The sequence below is a fragment of the Gopherus evgoodei genome, chromosome 24 (genome assembly GCF_007399415.2).
Source record: "Gopherus evgoodei ecotype Sinaloan lineage chromosome 24, rGopEvg1_v1.p, whole genome shotgun sequence".
Taxonomy (NCBI): domain Eukaryota; kingdom Metazoa; phylum Chordata; order Testudines; family Testudinidae; genus Gopherus; species Gopherus evgoodei.
The window spans coordinates 770,574-785,565 of record NC_044345.1 but is presented as its reverse complement, the minus strand read 5'-3'; the positions used below and the strand labels follow the sequence as shown (position 1 = coordinate 785,565).

The following is a 14,992-nucleotide window of genomic DNA, read 5'->3' as shown; positions in this document are numbered from 1 at the left end:
GTTATGGCGCTGACCAACCGACCCTAGTGGCCTGGTGTGGTCTCTGCCATATGAGGGGCTGTGGGAGCAGCAGGCACGGGCGAGGGTATTCCCCATGGAGCTGTGGATCTGGCAGCCTCAGTCAGATTCCTGAGAAACCCCTCCCACTAGGATACAGGAAGAGCCTGCTCTGGGTCTGGAATGCCAGGTTCTCGGAGCAGGTGCAGGCCAGGCAGAAGGGATATTGGCAGAGCCCTGCCCTGGAGCAATGCAGGATTGGGGGGCAGGACGAAGAGCGCCACAAACTGTGGGAAGGAGGTGGCACAGCATGTGTCTGGCTGCATCGCTGCAGCCGTTGCCTTGCGGCTCACGTTGACCCCAGCTGCTGGGTGTCAGCCACTGGCTGCGTCTCAGGCCCTGGACACCCTGTCCGAGAGCTCACGTGGCTCTGCTTTCTCTCCTCTCGCAGATGACGCGGACGTGCAGGTCCTGAAGAGGTGTGGGCCAGAACTCAGCGCTGCGGAGCAGCAGCCCTGTCACCTTGCTCAGCCTCCTGCTGCCCTGCTGGTGCCGAAGGCCTGTGAGGTGGGAGCTGGCTGAGCGGCAGGACTGAAACCACTGGATGGCGGCTGCTGCTGGATTGGACCCTGTGGCCCAGATGTGCAGGCCCCCGGCTGGGCTGTTGCAAACACACACCAGCTGGAGGTGGACACGTGAATCAGCCCAGGCGTGCGTTGGCAGCCTAAGGACTTATTACGGGTTGAATGACCCAAGTGGTCAGTATTACGGGTCGAATGACCCAAAGCCGAGCTGAGCACCAAAGCCACCACAGCCCTGCGGGGAGCGGCCCTGCAGGAGGGATTGCTCCTCCTTACCGCCAAAGAACAGACCACCAGCATTTCAAACCACTCGCTTTGAGAGCAGACGACAGCAGCTGCTGCCCTGGCTGGACGGCAGTGGCTCTGGACTAGAGGGGGTGGGGTGCAGGCACCTCTGGCCAGCTGAGGCAGCCCCCGTGGAGTGTGCAGGATGGACAGGCCTTGCGGGTGGTGGCGTGGAAGTGTCCTGCAGGCAGAGGCACGAGTGCTGTCCAAGCAAGCAGCCTATGGACGGGCTGTGTCTGTGAGGCTGAGTGCAACCCAGGGACTCTGGGTTTGCTGGGGCCATGGTATCACCTTGCTGGAGCAGGATGTCCTGGAGCAATATTCCTTCTGGTGCAGGATGCCTGGTGTCAGCGATGTGGGTGCCAGGATTCCGTATGGTGTGACACCTGGAAATAATGTAGATGTGTTGGAGCAGGTGCCCCCTCCCCAAATTCTGACCTCCTATGGCATTCTGCTGATTACAGCTTGGCCAGGGGCCTGGGACTGTCTGGCCTGAAGCAGGGAGCTGGGCTGCGGCTCCTCAAAGGAGACAACACCTCCTCACAATGCCCGAGGAAGGAATGAGCTGGCAGCCCCAAACCCATGACACCCCGTTCCCTCTACTCACCTCAGCCTGGCCTCTCCAGAAACACTGAGAGCAAGAGTTCCTTGGGCACAAACTCCAGCCCCATTCCTGTCTGCCTAGGCTCATTGCCACAGTCTCTCTCTCCCGGCCCCACCCAGGACTCTCTGTCCTCTGTGTAAAGCAGCCACCTGTGCTGGAAACAGGGTGGGGCAGAGGCTGAGCGTAGCTGCTGCCTGGCTGGAGTTCCTCCACGGGCAGGTCTCTAGACACGCTGTACGACCCTGTCTCCACGGCCTGTGTGCGCCTCGGTGCCTGGAGAGGCGGGGGGCTAGGTGGCTCGTTCACCCACACACCTGCTGGGCTCTGCATGGAGGAGTGTATATAACGTGTCTCGATTTGTAAAGCTTCCTTTTTACCACTGAAATTTTTATACAAATGGTCCTGAATAAATATGTTTTGGATATGGCCAGACTGCAGCTGCTGGGGTTGGGGGAAGGCGCCAACTGTGCTCATCCAACAGCTCTGGCAGGACAATACCATAGGCCCCCTGGGACTCCCCCAACCTAGGGCCCAGAATGGCTCCAGTATCTCCTTCTCCTCAGCTTCCAGCCCTCCCCTGCCCCCCAGTGAAGGGGCAGCACCCAGGCCCCAGCTGGATCTCCCTGGCTAGAGCCACAGGGAGGTGACAGGCAGAGAGTGCTACCCCGGTCCAAACCTACCCTGCCAGGGCAGCCTGTCCCCTTCCCAGCCTTCACCACTCCTGGGAAAATGGCTGGCTGGTCCTACTGGCCAAATGCGTGGGGCCTCTTGTGGGGAGGTGGGTTGAGCAGTGGCTCGTGGTGACAAGGCTGTTGTAATTAGTTAATTAACTGGCTGGGGTTTGCGGGGGGGCCTGTGGAGTGGAGTGACACAGAAACCTCGTGCCTGACGCTATCAATTATTTGGATCCAGAGTCACAAATGCTTCCCAAGCAGGGTGGAGGGGAGGGGACAGGAGTGACTCTGAAGGGATGGGCTGAGTTGGGCCATGGATGACCCTGACCATCTCTCACTGTACCCCCACTGAGCTGTGCTGCATTTCCAGGCCTCTGACGGCTGCAGCCCCACTGGGACAAACATAGCTGGCAGCAAGGAACGAAAATCAAACAGACTCATCCAGGGCCATGCAGTGTTTTTGACTCCCGTTCCCCGGAGCGGGCCTGGCCGAAGGCAGCCGTGCTCGGCTCCTTCCCCTTCCCCAGCCTTGGACTGAGCTGGCGACTCCTGCCCTGGAGAGGGGGGAATGACCTCAAAACCCTGCTCCATGAGGCAGCTCCCAGGCCAACTCCACCTTTGTGTGCCAGAGAGGACTGTCCTGGGAGCAGAGATTGAGCACTCAACCGTGAATGTATTTATCCCTCCCCAGCGGTGCTGTCACCCATTGCAGAGATGGGAACCGAGGCCCAGACAGGCTGAGTGCCTGTGGCAGAGCAGGGATTGAACCTGGGTATGGATACCCTAAGCGCTGGGCTATCTGTCCCCTCCTAGCCAGGCGCTTGGATGAGTCCCACCTGATACTGCACCATTATGCAATCAACTGCTCCATAGGGAGACCCAGAGTCTACACAGAGTCTGGCTGTCACACAAACGTCCCTTCACACTCAGGCAGAAACCCCTTGCCCACTCAGCTGGAGAACCCCAGGAACCCTGGTTCCAAACCAGGCCATCGTTGGTGGCCTGTGGCTGGCTGCTGGTCCGACTCGTGCAGACCGCAGTGAGTCAGGTGAGAGACAGGCACATCCGGAGCCTAATTACCACCCACTGGAGACAGGCAGAGATGCAACATCCGGGCAGATGTGCAGGCATCACCCCAAGCCCAGCTGATGCCCAGAACTGGAGCTGATGCACAGGCGCTGACACACAGCCACTCACCCTGCCGAAGTCACAGGATGCTCACCAGTGTCCCGGGCAAGGAGGGAGACAGCCCCCAAGCACCTGCAAGGTCCAGGCATGGCAGCTAGGCTCCTCTGCCCACCTGGGAATGGAACCCTCCAGCAACCTAGGCCGGAGCCTTCGCAAGCCCCTGGGCTGGCCTCCTGTGGCAACTAGCCCCCTTCCCAAAGAAGCAGCCCAGGAGGTGGAGTTAGGCTGGAGACAAACTCTACAGGCCCATCAGCCCAAAGCAACAGCTTCAACCGAGCTCTGGCAGCTGGGCACAGATCGAGCAGGAAATGTCTTTGAATTCCCATAACAGGTGCTGCCCCCCCCCCCGTCCCTCCCCATCTCTGCCAGCTGGTTAACGCACTGGCCCTGACACAACCCTGCTGTTCCACTCCAACAACCAACTCCACCCCTGGGGGGGGGCCCAAGCTCCTGCGCCCTGCCCTGTTCATTCTGGGACGTCACAGCTCAGTGCCAGGGAAGCCGCTGTGACGCCATCACGGAACGAATCGGGCACAGGGGGGCAGCCTGGCCACACAGAGCAGCAGCAGCAGCCAGTGGGACTGGGAAATGGCCGGGCGGGATCCATGGATCAGCAGCCCCGGGCAGCTGGGGCCAGGGAATGTGCAGCAGTGACACCAGGCCCAGGCCCTGGCTCCCAACTTCCATTCAGGGAACCCAGCGAGCTACTTTTGTGGCTCTGGCTCTAGCCACTTTGCAGCCTGGGCTGCGGCTCCCAGCCTGGGAAGTAGGTGAGTCAGGCTCCACCTCCCCACTTTGCAGACAGGCTGGGAAACTTGGGAAAGGGGCAGGGAGTCACCCAAGGCTGCATAGGAACTGAACTCAGGAGTCCTGGCTCTCTGGCAGCAAAACATGGCCTGAGCCAGTAGTGCCCCCTGCCCTAGGGACATCATCCTCTCTCTCTGGGGTCATGGGGGACGATTTCCTCGCATGCCAGGGCCACAGGGATCCCGCTGCTGCCCCATGGGGGGTGGATCTGAGGGTGTGGGGAGTGGGGGGGGCTAGGTTGGCAATAGCTGGGGGCACCCAGAGAGGGCTATTATGGGTAGCAGTGATTTTGGGAGGCAGGCAAGGATTGGGGGAATATCTAGGCGTGTCGGGATGGAAGTACGGGGGGTGTAAGTGGGGGGCACTGAGGTGGTAATGCCCTGGGGGAGCGACTGGAGATGGTGCTGCTGGGGTGACAGTGGGGACGGGGTGCTGGGCATGTGTTGAGATAGCATGAGTGTTTGTGGGCAACGGGGGGCGGTGGAGGAGTGACAGTGGCTGGGTGTGTGACGGAGCTGTGGGGAGATTGTTGGGGGGCGTTATACTGTGATACTGAGTGGGACTAGGGGGGGTGCTGAGGGGTGGCACTGTATTGGAGTGAAGAGGGGTGTTCAGAGGGGCTGGGGCTGGTCGAGGCCGACGGCGCGTCGTCAGACACAGGAGCGGGATACGGGGGGGCTGTGGGGGGCACAGGGGGGCGGTGGGGTGACCGAGGGCCAGGGGGTGACCCAGGGGCTGTGGGGTGACCCGGGAGCGCGGGGGGACCTGTCGGGTGATACGAGGGCCGGGGGGGGCTGGGGGTGACCCGGGAGGCTGTGGGGTGACACAAGGGCTGGGGGGGTGACCCGGGGCGCAGGGGGGCAGTGGGGAGACCGAGGGGTGACCCAGGGGCTGTGGGGTGACCCGGAAGCACGGGGGGGCTGTGGGTGACCGGGAGGCTGGGGTGACACGAGGGCCGGGGGGGTGACCCGGAAGCGCGGGGGGGGCTATGGGGTGACACGAGGGCCAGGGGGTGACCCGGGGGCGCGGGGGGGGTGTGGGATGACCCGGGAGGCTGTGGGGTGACACGAGGGCCGGGGGGTGACCCGGGGCGGGGGGGGGGCTGTGGGGTGACATGGGTTTGACCCGGGGACTGTGGGGACACCCGGGGGCTGGCGAGCCGTGGGGGTGGGGCCCTGCGGTCCCGCTCTCTGGGGTGTCTGGCCCGGGGAGTGCCGGGGGCGGGTCCCGGCTGGGCCCGGCCTGGGCGGCCCCAGTCTCGGCTCCCGCCGGCCGCAGCCCAGCATGGACCCGCCGCCGCCGCCGCTGCCGCTGCTCTCGGGGGCCTGCATCGCCTGCCCTCGGCATGTTCGCCGCGGGCCTGTGAGTGCGGCCGGGCCGGGCCGGGCCGGGCCGGGCCGAGCCGAGCCGGGCCCGCTCCGCTTCCGGGTCCGGGTCCGGGTCCGCGGCCGCGGCCGCGGGTTACGGGGCATTGCTGGGGGCTGCGCTGGGAAGAGCTGTGGGTTCCAAGAGACTGGGGGTGTTGGGGATATTGTGGGTGGGGGTGTTGGGGGTTGCTGGGGGTTACTGAGGGTTTTGGGTTGCTGGGAGTTACTGGGGGTTGGGATGTTGTGGATTACTGTGGGTTGGGGGTGCTGGGTGTTGGGGGTTACTGTGGGTTGGGGTTGCTGGGCATTGGAGGCGTTGGGGGGCTGTGCTAGGAAGAGCTGTGGGTTCCAAGAGGCTGGGAGTTGCTAGGGGCTGGGCTGGGCTGCTATGGATTACTAGGCACTGGGGGAACTGGGCATCGCTGTGGGTTGGCAGCACAGGTGCCGGCCCCTCTCAGCCCTATGGACACAGGAACTTGTCCCGGGGGCTCCCTCCGTTCCCAGTGGCTACCCTGCACTCAGCCCTGTGGCATAGGGTGACTCGCGTGAGCAGCACCTGGCGTGGCTGGGCCGCTGCAGTTTGACCAGCATTGAGCTGTCAGCAGTCAGAAGGCTTTTTAAAAGAGCAATTTTAGGACCTTTTCTTTGCTGGCCAGGCTAGGGGGAGGCAGGTTCCATTTGCCAGCATTTCTCTGCAGTTGTGAGGGCTGGGAATTTGCACCTTGCCGACGCTAGGAAGTTATCCCAGTTTATCCGTCCCACTGCAGCTGGTTCACGCAGCCCCAAGTGCGGATGCAGCGCTAGCAGGCGGAGGCACTACCAGCGCTGGAGTTATCCCGTCGCGGGGGTGAGCTGGCTGGGGAGGAGACCGTCACAGTGGGGGCCTGGCCATCCCTGGGGATGCACCAGTCACTAGAGCGATAATGCAGCTGGGCGCTGCCCCAGGGCAACGCTGGGTCCAGAGCCGGCCCCACCAGTCCTGTAACCATCTGACACCAAGGCTGAAAAACGGCAAAAGGCAGCACTGCTTCTGGGTGCCACCCTGGACGCAGCCTCTGTGGCTATGCCCTCTCAGACTCGGGGGGTTGGGTCCCCTCAGACTTGGGGGGATGGGAGGCATCTCTCACGTGTCTTATCCCTAGGACTGACCTGCGCCAGATGTTTCGGACACAGAGCGTGGAGAATATCCAGTTCCTGCCCTTTCTTACCACCGATATAAAGTATGTCCAGCCCCCACTGACAGGAGGGGACAGAGGGGGCACAGGCTGGAGGGTCGTGTGGTTGATGGAGTTAGGGCTCCAGTGGAGGGGGGCTTGGACAACAGCTAGGCAGGGCACGTGCCCCAGAGGCTTGTACGGTGGGGCAGCACATCTCTGGGAGGTTCATGTGTGGGGACGTGCTCCGGTGCTGGAGGGGCTCCTAACCCCACAGGCAGCAGCACCGGTGACCACCCAGCCTGGTCCCCTTGCAGCAACCTGAGCTGGCTGAGCTACGGGTGCCTGAAGCAGGACTGGACGCTGATCACCGTGAACACCATCGGGGCGGCGCTGCAGAGTCTTTACATCCTGGTGTACTTCTACTTCAGCCCCGAGAAGGTGGGTGGAGAGCAGGTCCCTCCCGCCTGCCAGGCTCACCGGGGAGGGCTCCAGCGGGCTGGCGTGGGTGGGAGATGCCTGGGGCAGGGTCTGACAGTGACATTTCTTGGGAGGGGGTTTCCTGTGCCTTGGTGTGATTGGCCCTGACTGCCCTCTTCCTTCCCCCAGCGCCGGGTTCTGCTGCAGAGCACGGCCCTGCTGGGGGTGCTGATCCTCGGCTACTGCTACTTCAACCTCCTGATCCCTGACGTGGCCGTGCGCCTGGCCCGCCTGGGGCTCTTCTGCAGCGTCTTCACCATCAGCATGTACCTCTCGCCCCTGGCTGACCTGGTGCGTGCGGCCCCTGGGGGGCGCTGGCCTGGGGCATGCAGCTCCCTCGGGGGCGTTCTGCTGGGTCAGGGCAGGGCAGAGCAGCGCATGCTGGGGCCTTTGGGCTCCTGCAGGGCCCCTCAGCTTGGAGGCCTTGGAGTGGGAGCCCAGGGGAGAAGCTGGCAGGTCACTCAGCTCTGGTTCTTCCTTGACCCCACAGCCTCGCAGGGGACAGCTGTTACTCTGGGAGGGGCCCTGGCTGGGGTCTGCAGGAAGCTCCCCTCAGTGCCCTGAGCTTAGCCCCTGCTGTGTCCCCTGCAGGCCAAGATCGTCCGGACCAGGTCAACCCGGTGCCTGTCCTTCCCTCTGACTGTGGCCACCTTCCTGGCCTCAGCCAGCTGGACGCTGTATGGCTTCCAGCTCAGCGACCTCTACATCATGGTGAGTGCGGTTCGGCGGGGGGGGTGCCCCGCCGTTCACTGCCACGTGGGAGGGCTGCCCTGGGAATCTCGGGGTGCAGGCCCAGACCCCCAGCGAGCACTGGGCACTGTTCCCGAGCCATCCTGCGGACCCTCTGCGCTGCCCCATGACCCGCGCTCAGGGCGATGGATACTGATTTGAATTAATTGGCTGGCAGGCAGTCGATACAGCTTCCCCATGACACATGGCTGATGGAGCAGCATGGGGGGGAGGGGGCATGGGGGACGGTAAAACTGCTGCAAGATTCATAGCTCTCTTCTCTCTGTGCCCCCCCTCCTCCCCCCATTCCCTTCCCACTCAGGTCCCAAACATCCCCGGGATAGTCACCAGCATCCTGCGGTTCTGGTTATTCTGGCAGTTCCCTCTGGACCATGACAAGCTTTACAAGCCCCTGCAGGCCTGAGACCTGGAACCTGCCGTCTCCGCCGTCCTGGGGCAGGAAGGAACCTCACTGAGCCCTTGAGGTGGGGAGCCGGCAGCAGGTGCAGACCCAGCTCCTCAGCCCAAATGATTTCCCTCCCCCCAGTATGTTCACTGACCAATGAAGGGAGAAGGAGCCAATGCTCACACTGTGATTCTACCATCCTTGCCCCTGCCCTGGTGGAGGCCCCTGCCAGCCACCCCTTAGGCCTGCCTTAGCCAAAGAGCCTACACGGGTACTGCCTCCTGCCTGGGGCTCTGCTGCTCCTGGGGGGCTCTGAGGAGCCATGGCTGCCTTCCCAGCTGCCCCTTGCCGCAAGGGATGGCTTCCGCCCCCAGCTCTCCTCTACCTCCAGCCATTTTCATTTTTCATTAGTTTGCTTGATTGGGAATAGTGCCTTTGATACTGCAGCAGTGCCCCTGCCTCCCCCATGTACCTGGCCGGCTCTGGGGACTTTCTTCCTCCCTGCTGTGCTCAGCCATTCCAGGGGGGCTGTGGTGGGAGCCAAGTGCAGTGCTGGGGGGCTGCCCTCTTCTCTGTTGGATGCCTTGGTTTGTATTGCGGTTTGGTACAAGCATAAGTGCCTTTTAATAAATCAAAGCCAGAGTGTGGTGCCTGTTTCCTCAGCTCTGGGCACTCCTAGGCACGGAGAGCAGGCCAGGGCTGTGGAGGGCCTGCACCCCCTGGTGCCCCCAAAACTTGGTGGGTACACAGGAGGATACAACCAACAGCCCAGGCACACTCAAACCCCCAGCCCTGGTGCCCCCTCCCAGCTCGGTTTAAGGCAGAGGAGAAAGAGCAAGGGGGGGCAGGTACCCTATGGCCTGACCCTGCAGGCACCTCCCCAAGTGTCACGGAGTCCCTGGGCAATGCTCTGGAACTGGTCCCCACAAAGTCAGACAGGACTTTGGGGAGCCTCCTCTCCCTTGGAGCAGACTGTCTCCAGGGCAAGAAGCTCACACGGCTTCACCTCCTGGGTCTCTCCTTGGAGTATTCAGCATCCTCTGCCCCTCCGTGCGCTTCCCACAGCGAGCCTGCCCAGGCGGGGTCCTGGGGAAGCCACAGGGTCCTGCACCCCCACTTTGCAGTCAGATGTGACTCTCAGCCAGCCAGTAACACAGAGGTTTATTCGATGACAGGAACAGGGTCTAAAACAGAGCTTGTAGGTATAGAGAACCGGACCCCTCGGCTGGGTTCATTCTAGGGGGCAGTGAGCCAGACCCCCATGTCTGTCCTCACTCCTCGTCCCCAGCCAGCTCCAGACTAACAACCCCCTCCAGCCCCTCCTCCTCTGCTCAGCTCCTTTCCGAGGCCAGGAGGTCACCTGATCCCTTTGTCTCCAACACCTTCAGTTGGCACCTTTGCAGGGGAGGGGCCCAGGGCATCAGTTGCTAGGAGACAGAGTGCCAGGCATTTAGATGCACTGGCCCTTTGCTCTGTAGCAATCACACCCTTATTCCACTACCTAGATACTTAAGAACTGCATAGGGGACATTGAGGCACCAACACAGTATTCAGAGAAAACATTAAGAACGTTCCCAGTTCGTCACATTTCTTCCCCCTTCGAGACCGAACTGAGCCAGGTCACTCCAGCCAGTGACCTGGGGAAGTTTGAACCCACCAACGTTCCCATGGACGCCCCAGCATCTCTTTCATTCCTTGGTCGGAATTACACCAGCACAGTCCAGTTTCAATACCCCAAGGTTCACACTGGGATGGGGTCTTTTCCCAGCACTCTGGTCTGCGATTTAGGCTCTCTTGGTTAAGAGCCCCCATCTTGGCCTTGGCCAGCTTTGGTCTTGGGCAGCCGCTCCCCACCTTGTGGCCCAGATACAACATCTCTGCCGTCCCCACCTTACACTTTCCAGCTTTTACCGTCAGTCCCATCTCCTTGAGGCAGCCCAGCCCTCTCTTCACCTGGGACACCTGTTCCTCCCAGGTCTGGCTAAAGATGCACGTTATCAGTGTCTGCCAGGGCCAAGTTCTCCATCCCCCACAGCTTGTCTAGAATCTCCCCAGGCCTTGGCATGGGGACGGCATTGGACACCATGATGGCTTTAAGCTTCTGATAGTCCCCACAGAACCAGATCATCCTGTCTCCCTTGGGGACCAGCCCCACGGATGAGGCCCATGGGCTGTTGAACGGCTGGATCACATCTAAAGCCAGCAGGTCCTTGACCTCTCTCTCCAGGATCCGGGCTGCTTTCCCAGTGACTCTGAATGGGGAACACCTGATGGGGAGAGTGGCTCTCACCTCAGGGAAGAGATCCACCAGGGGGTCTTCCCCCTTCTTCTCCCATTCCTCCCCCTTCAGGTCCAGGGGTCCCCTCACTCTCCTCCCATACAGCAGCTCAAAAGGGAGGAACCGTGTGGATTCCTGGGGCACCACCAGCTGCCTCCCGATTCCCCCCAGTTCTACTTCCCCTTGGGGAGCCCATTCCCAGTACAGGAATCCCTTCTCCGGCAGGACTCTGTCCCTGCAGCCTTCCCCAAGGGGGTTTGCAGCGCTGTGACCAGCAAGTTCCCTCAGCTTCTCCAAGGAGGGATCCCTCTGCAGCTCGGTCTGGGATTCAGCTGCTGGGGCAGGGAGTGGGACCTGCTCCCTCTCGCTGGCTGGGCCTGGGGTCACAGCCCCCCTGAGCCCCGTCCCTGATAGCTCCCTCCCTGCTGTGTAATCACTTCCCAGCAGCACGTCTGGACCAGGCAAACCTGGTTGGCAGCCAACCTGCCCTGCCTGGGTGTCCCCCCACTCAGCTGGGGTCTCAGCTCCCCCGGTGCCCAGCGCTGCCCTTGCTGTCCCAGTGGGGGCAGGCAGCGAGCTGCTTGCTCTGGTCACAGCATCAGAGCCAGCGTGAGCCCCCTCTCCGGTGTGCAGGGGGGCGGGGAGCAACTCTCCCTCCCCCTCAGTCCCAGGGGGCTGGTTGCAGGCAGGCAGGTATCCTGAGCCCTGCCCCTCCCCCCTGCCAGCCAGTTTTTTGCATTTTCACTGACCATTTCCATCCCAGCCAATTGGTTCCCTGGATTTACAGGAGCAGGGCCTGGATCCTGTGCCAAGGAGACACAGTAACCCCACAACAGGGCCTCACAGCCAATATTCTGAGAACCCCAGTGATCAGCCAGCCCGACCCCTCCTGGGTCTGCACAGGGATCCGGCCCATAGGCAGGGAGAGGAGCTTCACCCCGGGGACCTTCACCCAGGTCCCACAGCCCCTCAGCATCTGCGGCTGCACCACCACAGTTCTCTCTGTCCCAGGGTCTCGCCACCCCATGCATGTTTTCCCACTGACCCCTAGGCAGCCCCCTATGTCTCTCCGCTCCACCATTGCCAGTGCATGCTGCTGCTGCTTCTCCTGCAGCTTTTCCTCGGGCTCTCGCTCCCTCAGACTCTGCTCCAATCCCATCCGTCTCTGATCCCCTGATGGGGAACCCGATCGTGAAGACCCTTGTCTGGTTGGGGACAAGACTCTCAGGGATGCCTGGCTGCTGCCCCAGCTGCTCCCAGATCCTCTTGTAGCCCCATCTGGGCCAGGAATCTGCTCCTCAGAATGGTCCTTCTCCAACTGCACGATTAACTGTGCCTTGGTGAATGTCCCCATGCGTAACCCTCTCTTTGTGCACAGGATCACAATGTCCTTCTCAAGGAGATGGTGATAGGCCATCACTTCACCGTTCCCAAGTTTCTCTGGACTCACAGGCCTGTGTGCTCTTGGCTCCCCATGGTTTCCAGGAAAACCCCTGGTGTGCCAGCCCTTCTCGTGATCACCATCTCTTTGCCAGGGTCGAGCTGCAGACTCCTCCACCCCTGGGACTGCTCCTGCAATCCCTAGGGGAACCCTGCTACTGCAAAATCCTCTCTCTCCCAGAGTTGAGTGGCAAGCCCCTCTGCCCCTGAGACTGCTCGCTGCAGTCCTCAGGGGGACCCCGTTACTCCAACAGTCCTTCTCGCTGGTCACACACTCCCAGAGGTTAACCGCCCCCTGAAACCGTCCCTCTCTGAGCCTTCAGCACGCCTGGTCCTCATTATCCCTCCTTTGTTTTACTGCTCCCCAGTCACTTACTGCAAGCAGCGCCATTCACGGGGTGCAGTACGTCCCGCCGCTACCACCAGTTGTCACGGAGTCCCTGGGCGATGCTCTGGAACTGCTCCCCACCAAGCCAGGCAGGACTTTGGGGAACCTCCTCTCCCTTGGAGCAGACTGTCTCCAGGGCAAGAAGCTCACACGGCTTCACCTCCTGGGTCTCTCCTTGGAGCATTCAGCATCCTCTGCCCCTCCATGCGCTTCCCACAGCGAGCTCGCCCAGGCGGGGTCCTGGGGAAGCCACAGGGTCCTGCCCCCCCACTTTGCAGTCAGACGTGACTCTCAGCCAGCCAGTAACACAGAGGTTCATTAGATGACAGGAACAGGGTCTAAAACAGAGCTTGTAGGTACAGAGAACCGGACCCCTCGGCCGGGTCCATTCTGGGGGTCAGTGAGCCAGACCCCCACGTCTGCCCTCACTCCTCATCCTCAGCTAGCCCCAAACTGAAACCCCCACCAGCCCCTCCTCCTCTGCTCAGCTCCTTTCCTGGGCCAGGAGTTCACCTGATTCCTTTGTCTCCAGCATCTTCAGTTGGCAACTTTGCAGAGGAGGGGCCCAGGCCATCAGTTGCTAGGAGACAGAGCATCAGGCATTTAGGTGCACTGGCCCTTTGCTCTGCAGCAATCATACCCTTATTCCAACATCTAGATACTTAAGAACTGCACGGGGGACACTGAGGCACCAACACAGTATTCAGAGCAAACATTAAGAACATTCCCAGTTCGTCACACCAAGTCAATGGGTGGCCTGTCCCGGGAAGCCCTGGAGGGTCACATAGGACATCATGTCCAAACATGTGGGTGCCTGGGAAACAGCCTGCTCCTACTTGGGGCTGAAGGGACAGCCATGTTTGGATCAACCTGCTCCAAAGAGCAGCTCCCCCTCTCCTCCAGCCTGTGCTGACGGGGCTGTTCTGATCCTGGCTGTGCCCCCAGGGAGCCGAGAGGATGGGGTGGATGCTGACAGATCCTACCTCCTGCTACCTGGCAACACGCAAGATGTGCAGGATCATCCTGGGGAGGGCAGCTCCTCTCTGCCCTGGGCTGGGGCTCGACAGGGTGGCCTGCTGCTGGAGTCCCCATCAGGCTCCATCAAGCCCCCTCCCTCCCTCCCTCCCTCAGTCTCCATCCTGCAGGGCCCCAGCCAGGGTCACACTGGGAGCTGGGGAGTGTCCCTCAGCTGAGCCAGCTGCTCAAGGCAGGCACTGCCAGGCCACGCATGGACGAGATTGCAACGCACTGGCTGTCCCGCCTTCCTTGCTGCCACTGTCAAGTATCAGAGGGTAACCGTGTTAGTCTGGATCTGTAAAAGCAGCAAAGAATCATGCATCTGAGGAAGTGGGTATTCACCCACGAAAGCTCATGCTCCAAAACGTCTGTTAGTCTATAAGGTGCCACAGGATTCTTTGCTGCTTTTGCTGCCACTGTTGCTCAGGAAGCAGCTAATTAGTTGCTCCTGCTAATTAGCCCTATTCCTGCCTTTGATATCAACTGCTCCTTTTGCAGAAGGATGCGCAGTCAATAATTAAGAACAAGAAAGTTCTTTGGCTGGTATGCAAGGAACCCAGGGAGTCTGCCAGGGAAGCAGGCCCCAGCGTGTGTCACAGGCAGCAGCCCCACCCTTCTGGCTGTGGGGAGCCACATGGGCCCTGCAGCAGGGCCTGTGCCAGCCAGGGAGACGGCCCATGGCTGGGGCTGTTGGGCTACTCAGAAGCAAGGGATTCCCTGAAGGAAACAGCCTCCCCCTTTGCCTTCTGGAGTGCAGGGGGCTGTACAAAACCCTGCTGAACTTGCTCATCATCTTCAATCAGCCTGTGAAAGTCTCTGGGCCATGGAAACAAGGTTCCCACTAGCACGGCCTGGCCCACCCCACCCTGGAAATGACAACTCCTCCCACATCCCCACGCCAGGAGCATCACCCAGCACCCTGACAGCATGCTGGAGCCTGAGCTGGGGGGGGCTGCAGCCTTGGCATTCGGTCTGATCGACAGCCCTCCACAGCCCTGATTTAATGCCCACTGACTGCTGAGAGCCAGGGAGGGGCCCCTAGGGAGACGGGAAGGTACAGGAGTCTCTGCAGCTTCCTGCTATGAGTAACCGGGGGAATCGGTGTGCGGGGAGCTTGGGCTCAGACAGTCGCCGGGGGGTGGCTAGCCCAAGCAGTGCCACCCTCAGGGGACTGAAGGAGACAGTACAGGATTACCCACCTCCCTAGGACAGTGCTCAGGTCCTTGCTTGCACCCTGCATCTGACACAGAGCAGCACAGTGCTCCCTGCCGCTGACTCAGAGGGAAGAGCACCCGTCAGTGAGTCATCCCCAGCAAGGAACCCAGGGAGTGACGTGAGTGATTCCTGGGACTCTCATCCAAACCCTGGCCCTGTCTGCTTGTGAGAGCAGCTAGGAACGGCACCGGGGGCCTGGCTGCAGGAGTGAAGGGAGTCCCCGAGCAGCAAGCTGTGGCACTGACTGCCTCTAATTACCATCACCATGGAGTCCCCGCCCCACTCGTGCACCCAGCGCCATGTGTCACCTGCCCTGTTCTCCTGAGCGGCTGGACCAGCCCCCTGCAGCAGCAGGCACCCACCCAGAGGCCACCTGCGATGG

At 61.4% G+C, this 14,992-nt stretch overlaps 1 protein-coding gene across 3 annotated transcripts; it reads left to right on the top strand.

Moving 5' to 3' along the window:
- The first annotated feature begins 3,810 nt into the window (after nt 1-3,810).
- On the top strand, nt 3,811-8,915 carry LOC115639522 (sugar transporter SWEET1-like). Of its 3 annotated transcripts, none has more exons than XM_030542405.1 (6): nt 3,811-4,099; nt 6,646-6,723; nt 6,975-7,098; nt 7,267-7,428; nt 7,729-7,848; nt 8,189-8,915. In XM_030542405.1, exons 2-6 carry the CDS (start codon nt 6,662-6,664, stop codon nt 8,288-8,290), a joined length of 570 nt encoding a protein of 189 aa, XP_030398265.1. In that variant the 5' UTR covers nt 3,811-4,099; nt 6,646-6,661; the 3' UTR covers nt 8,291-8,915. The 3 variants fall into 3 exon arrangements, with proteins under 3 accessions (XP_030398265.1, XP_030398266.1, XP_030398264.1); XM_030542406.1 differs by lacking the exon at nt 3,811-4,099 and adding an exon at nt 5,399-5,498; XM_030542404.1 differs by lacking the exon at nt 3,811-4,099 and adding an exon at nt 6,165-6,350.
- Nucleotides 8,916-14,992: the final 6,077 nt, after the last annotated feature.

What these genes read in the sequence shown, in the direction of transcription:
- LOC115639522 (XM_030542406.1), top strand. An exon ending in TCTACTTCAGCCCCGAGAAG is followed by an intron (nt 7,099 to 7,266) that starts GTGGGTGGAGAG and finishes TCCTTCCCCCAG; the next exon opens with CGCCGGGTTCTGCTGCAGAG. An exon ending in TCTCGCCCCTGGCTGACCTG is followed by an intron (nt 7,429 to 7,728) that starts GTGCGTGCGGCC and finishes TGTCCCCTGCAG; the next exon opens with GCCAAGATCGTCCGGACCAG.